Raw genomic sequence first — 6,372 nt, forward strand, 5'->3', positions numbered from 1 at the left:
GTTGCACATCCCTCAATCAACTAGTCACCACGAATGTCACCAAGGAACCCCCTGCTACCCAGAAAATTGTACATCTCTCAATCAACTGTTCACCACGACTGCCACCAAGAAAGTTGTATATCCCTCAATCAACTGTTCACCATGACTGTCACCAAGGAATCCCCTTGGCACCCAGAAAGTTGCACATCCTTTAATCAACTATTCACCAAACAGTTAACAAAGACTGTTTCTTTGTTTGTTTGGTTGAATTCTGCCCAAAGCTACATGATGGATGTCTGTGTTAGTCATCCCTAATTTGGAAGTTATAAACTACTCTTTACCAAAAAATAGTGTGGTTAACTGTTACATAATCCAGAGTAAAGTGGTGGACATGTCCAGGGACAGGATTTGATCCTGCAATATGCAGATTGTGAGTCAGGTCTTTAACCAACAGGAAAAATTCAGAGAGACCTTGTTGTTACGAAGAAAAATAAGTCACATACGTGTGAGAAGAACACAAAATATTTTAAACAGAAAAAAAAACAAAAAAAACGTGATAAACATTCCGGCATCATACAGAGAATTTAAAGAAAGTTTTTGTTAGGCTTTATAGTTGATAAGATTTCTAATATAATAGAAAAGGTAAATTTTAAGTAGTGTCCAAGAAGTGAAAAGTAAACTCTACTTAAAATCAGAACTAAAGAATAGATGAGAGGTGAAATTCCTGTACTGCATGACCAGACTGTTCAGAACGTATAGCTACATTAGCATAAAGTATTAAGTCACATGTTTGTACACCCAGTGTAAAACGATAACCAGCGTTATGCTATCCCTTTCTCTGACATACCCACGAAGTCACCCAAACTGTACACCCAGGGAATTCTTGTGTACTTGTTTGTTTAAACAAGGTTTTAGAAATCAACATTCATGAGCAGTGCATGATCTGGAAAGTTTGTCAAGGCACATGGTCTCGACTAACCTCACCATTCACTAGAGAAGTTACAGTGTCATGTTATAATGTATAATTATGGACATCACTCTAAGCACAATGAAAGTAGTTCCTATAAGTTTCATTAACCATCCATATTGTAATGTAATACACTGCTTCCTATGATTAAACATGTATATTGCTAAGATATGTATAGTTTTAAGTCAAGTTAAAAAAGACTTGTTTATAATTAGCATGTGTGTCTTAAAGAAGAGTGGTAAACTACTATATAATGGTTGTCTAAGGAGTACATCATTTCAGCAAAGTGATATTGATATAGTTTTGTATCTTAACAAAGTGATATTAATATAGTTTTGTATCTTAACAAATTGATATTAATATAGTTTTGTATCTTAACAAAGTGATATTAATATAGTTTTGTATCTTAACAAAGTGATATTAATATAGTTTTGTATTTTAACAAAGTGATATTAATCTAGTTTTGTATCTTAACAAAGTGATATTATTCTAGTTTTGTATCGTGATATTAATATAGTTTTTTATCTTAACAAAGTTATATTAATATCGTTTTTTATCTTAACAAAGTGATATTAATCTAGTTTTTATCTTAACAAAGTGATAATAATATAGTTTTGTATCTTAACAAAGTGATATTAATATCATTTTTGTATCTTAACAAAGTGATATTAATATAGTTTTTTATCTTAATATACCTCTTTGTTCTGAAGTGCTGTTTGCCAACGCCACCTTCGATAGAAAGCCTGGGTAAATTGGCTATGAGTCAATAGGGCATGCAAAGCTTTCCTTAGGGTCAGAAGTCGATCATGAAACCCCCACATTCCTGATATTAAAATAAACTTTTTTATTTATAAAAAATGTTTATTTGTATAAAATATTTAAACGTACTTTTACGACTAGAGTTTCCAAACCCTAAAAAGAATTGAGCATTCCTGTTTTATTCATTTCTGGAGTCTATATGAAATTAATTCACATCTAAATAAATAATTAACTGGTACATTTTACATAATAGGGAAATAATCAATAATCCATCAAATCAATAATTTATTTCAAATGCTTTTAGAAGTGGGTCAAAAAATGACAAAATATTAGCAAAAATAAAAACTGAATATTGGTTCAAATAAACTGGATATTGGTACTAAAAACTGAATATTGGTACAAATACACTGAATATTGGTACAAATAAACTGAATATTGGTAAAAATAACTGAATATTGGTACAAATACACTGAATAATGGTACAAATAAACTGAATGTTGGTAAAAATAACAGAATATTGGTAAAAGTGTGTACAACTATCACAACTTCACTGAACATATATTTCAGGAATCCACAAAATGTTAAACCCGACCTTGACACTTTATAGTAATTTTGTCCCACACATCTTTTATATATATATATTCTAATAGTAACTTGTACTGCAGCATCCACAATATTCCACTCAAGGGGTACACGGAGAACAATTGCACTTTCAATCTTTTCTGAGTTTGTTTACATATTCATGTGAAGCTACTCAAGATACATTCAAATGAACTGAACAGAAAACAGAACAATTCTACCCAGGGATGCAGCATGTAAGAGACAGTTTCCATCCCCGGTAGTTGCAAGAGGCCACAGATGTTGTAAAGTTCCTTGATCAGCCCACCAGTTCAATCTCCCTGTAAAAGTAGATTACCAGAAGCAAGTTGTTATTTTGGAAACAGAAATGTTTTTATAAAAAACTGTTTACTTATCATTTCTTATCATTTTACTTCACGTAAAAAATGTAATCATGAAAGTTAAGGCTTCAAAAGAAAAACTGTTTTTACAACTTTTGAATAGAATATAAGATACAGTGGTGTATTTAATGTTGGTGCAATCGGGGCAACACACCAACGGGCCCCTAAAGTAACGCCAAAAACTTATAAATTTCTATAGCTATGGCTGATCAGTACAGATGGGCCGACCTAATAAAATTGTACAGAGTAGCTTGAAATATTAAAAACACCTCTAATAAGATATATACAACAATATTTACTATGTAACTAATTTAATAAAATCTAGAATATTCATCAAACCTACATGCTTTTCTGTTAGGCAGGATATCCAGTCACATCTCACAGTCAAACTAATGGAAATCACATTTTAGGTAAGAAATATTAAAAAAAGGCATGTGTTATGTGTCTACAGGTAATTTGATATTCTTTTGTAAACCAATGTTTTGACTCAACTTACCACTTTGTTCTAACGAAACTAAAGTGGACGTTTCAATCAAGTCTTTCTCAAGAAACCTGCGGAAGTCTTCTGGGTGTGCCGACAAGTCAGGAAGAGTAAAAGTGCATACTGGTATTTCCAGTGAAGCTTGAGGTGGGTGCTCCTTGCTATTAGCAATCTGGAAGTCTTGAGCAAACTCACTTCTTGCTCGAGACACAAGATTTACATTGTTAGTTGCCCTGGAAATGCCTCTGGCTAGTTTCTTGTCTAGAGAAAGATATTAATGGTTTTTTTTCTCTGACAAGCAATTTCGAACAATTTTTTTTATATAATATTCCAAAAATGTACTTTTAGTTCTTTCAGTATTTCCAAAGAAGAACTGACAAAATATGTGTGTTTTTTTATAGCAAACTCATATTGAGCTATCTGCTGTGTCCACCAGGGGGAATCAAACCACTGATTTGAGTGTTCTAAATCAGAAGACTTACTGCTATCCCACTGGGGGACAACTGACAAAATTAATGTCAAAATCAATGTTTGAATTAGTATTAAACTTGCACCTACACTAACATTGAGTGTTAGTAATAAGTAAAGTACAGGTGTGATTTACCTTGTCAGATTCTGTAGCTTACCTTATTACTAACACTCAATGAATCTGACAAGGTAAATCACACCTGTACTTTCCTTATTACTAACACTCAATGAATCTGACAAGGTAAATCACACCTGTACTTTACTTATTACTAACACTCAATGAATCTGACAAGGTAAATCACACCTGTAGCTTACCTTATTACTAACACTCAATGAATCTGACAAGGTAAATCACACCTGTAGCTTACCTTATTACTAACATTCAATGAATCTGATAAGGTAAATCACACCTGTAGCTTACCTTATTACTAACACTCAGTAAATCTGACAAGTTAAATCACACATGTAGCTTACCTTATTACTACCACTCAATGAATCTGACAAGTTAAATCACACATGTACTTTCCTTATTACTAACACTCAGTAAATCTGACAAGTTAAATCACACATGTAGCTTACCCTATTACTAACATTCAGTGAATCTGACAAGTTAAATCACACATGTAGCTTACCCTATTACTAACACTCAGTAAATCTGACAAGTTAAATCACACATGTAGCTTACCCTATTACTAACACTCATTGAAGTTTACATGATAATTATTTGTATCTATCTTTGAACTTGTTCTCTGAGACATTACTTCATGGGTTTGGATGATATATGAAGAGGTCAAGTGTAAATCCTAAACTATATAATTAAATTAAAAAAAAAGCAGTCCAAAGGAGATCATCATGAAAAACATTGCTTTTGTCAAAATGTTCATTTTGAGTGATTTTAAGTTGTTCAGAAAGGACAGAGAAAAACAATATTTGATGATAAAATCAAAATTAAAGCTCTAGACTTTGTTATAATAGGAAAGTCTGTATTCAAACTTACATGCAACATCTATATCTGTTCCATTTGAACCTTCAGTCTTCGGTTTGCTTGAAGGGCCTGACCCATGCGTTTCTTTAGCAGGCGTTGAACGATCATCACTTGAAAGGTCAGTTACCTTACATGAAGTGTTTTTTGTTAAAGTTTGGGAAATTGTGGCCAAAGGAATGTTTTCTGATGGTACAGGTATTCCCTTCATACAGTAGAAAGCAGAAAGAGCTGCTTGCAAGTCCCATTCGTGAGCTAAATAAAATATATATGATAATAACTGCAAACATACACAAATAATAGCAATATAATTTACAGTTGCTATATAAGTAAATATGTAACAGTGGGGTGCTTGGCTAGACATGCAGATAATATAATAATATAATTTACAGTTGCTATATAAGTAAATATGTAAAAGTGGGGTGCTTGGCTAGACATGCAGATAATATAATAATATAATTTACAGTTTCTATATAAGTCAAATATGTAAAAACTGGGGGTGCTACAACACCCCAGTTCCAACGCCTCTGTTTTTATGAATACAAATAAAACTTGAACAACAAAAGAGACCATGAACTGAATGTAAATGACATTTAAGTCAGTATAATTTTCTCTCGTATACAGGCACAAACAAGTCAACATGAAGTAAGGAGAAGCAATGACAAAATAATGTTCATCAGGATTTGATGGTCTGACTTCACAAGTTTTCAGCCTTTCATAAACGAAATGATGACAATACACTAAAATCATTCTTAATACACAACTTTCTAAATACTGTGTATATATACACCTCCATATTTGGTCATTCACCTGTAAAAAGTTTAAATACTCTGTATATATATACACCTCCATATTTGGTCATTCACCTGTCAAAAGTTTTATCTTTACAGAAATAGTTTGTGAACTAAAACTATCTAAACATTGAAAAAAACCACGAAAATTATTTATTTATCAATATCTATCTCAACATTCTGAGACTTGAAGGTGTGTCAAAATGTTGTTATCCAGCTTATCTTGATACAAACAATCAGACCAGACTATCCACTCAACCTGATACTCTTCATAACTATCAACATCTTACGTAATCCTGATGACGGATGACATAATGTTGTTATCCAGCTTATCTTGATACAAACAATCAGACCAGACTATCCACTCAACCTGCTACTCTTCATAACTATCAACATCTTACGTAATCCTCAAACCTGATGATGGATGACATAATGTTGTTCTCCAGCTAATCTTATCATGGTAGAACCTCTTTTTAAAACTAAACTATGAGACAAGTAATGCTTATGTTATTTTCATTAATTAATCTCCTTATGTTTTCCCTTTGAAACAGAAAATTATTATCTCAAACTTTTTGTCATACATGAAAAATCAACAGAATTAAACCAAATATATCCACCATTAGAACCTTTAAATCATAATGCTTATCATTAGATTACTACTGAGAAATCTCCCTCACCATCTAGAAGGTCCCTGGCTAGTCCTGGCTCGGCCGATGTCCGAGTTATGAACTCTGACAATATTATGTCCATTCCGCATGATGCCCTAAAATAAGAACATATGCTTTAAAAAGTTTATTGTTAAACAACTATTTTTTTTTAAATTTGGTGTAAGACAGTTTATGTCATCATAAATTAAGAAACTCAAGCATTTTAAAAGGTAGACATGTCTTACAGAATACTGAGATCATTTTGTGTTTTTAGTTATTTTTGTGGTTCTATATGTTTTCCAAGTATCACAGTTTCAATAGGCTGAAGTTAATGTGGGC

At 32.3% G+C, this 6,372-nt stretch overlaps 1 protein-coding gene across 3 annotated transcripts in view; it reads right to left on the bottom strand.

The window, feature by feature from the left end:
• LOC106472567 (OTU domain-containing protein 7B-like) overlaps nucleotides 1-6,152 on the bottom strand; it is a 33,820-nt gene extending 27,668 nt beyond the window's left edge. For all 3 annotated transcript variants that reach the window (XM_022401126.1, XM_022401125.1, XM_013933221.2), the window contains exons 1-5: nucleotides 6,064-6,152; nucleotides 4,611-4,850; nucleotides 3,161-3,406; nucleotides 2,506-2,604; nucleotides 1,642-1,769 (exon numbers count right to left, since the gene is read on the bottom strand). In XM_022401126.1, coding sequence (XP_022256834.1) covers nucleotides 1,642-1,769; nucleotides 2,506-2,604; nucleotides 3,161-3,406; nucleotides 4,611-4,850; nucleotides 6,064-6,136 — 786 coding nt within the window. In that variant the 5' untranslated portion in view covers nucleotides 6,137-6,152. The remainder of the gene's footprint in view (nucleotides 1-1,641; nucleotides 1,770-2,505; nucleotides 2,605-3,160; nucleotides 3,407-4,610; nucleotides 4,851-6,063) is intronic.
• Between the last annotated feature and the right edge of the window lie 220 nt (nucleotides 6,153-6,372).

The sequence above is a fragment of the Limulus polyphemus genome, unplaced genomic scaffold (assembly GCF_000517525.1).
Source record: "Limulus polyphemus unplaced genomic scaffold, Limulus_polyphemus-2.1.2 Scaffold5424, whole genome shotgun sequence".
Taxonomy (NCBI): domain Eukaryota; kingdom Metazoa; phylum Arthropoda; class Merostomata; order Xiphosura; family Limulidae; genus Limulus; species Limulus polyphemus.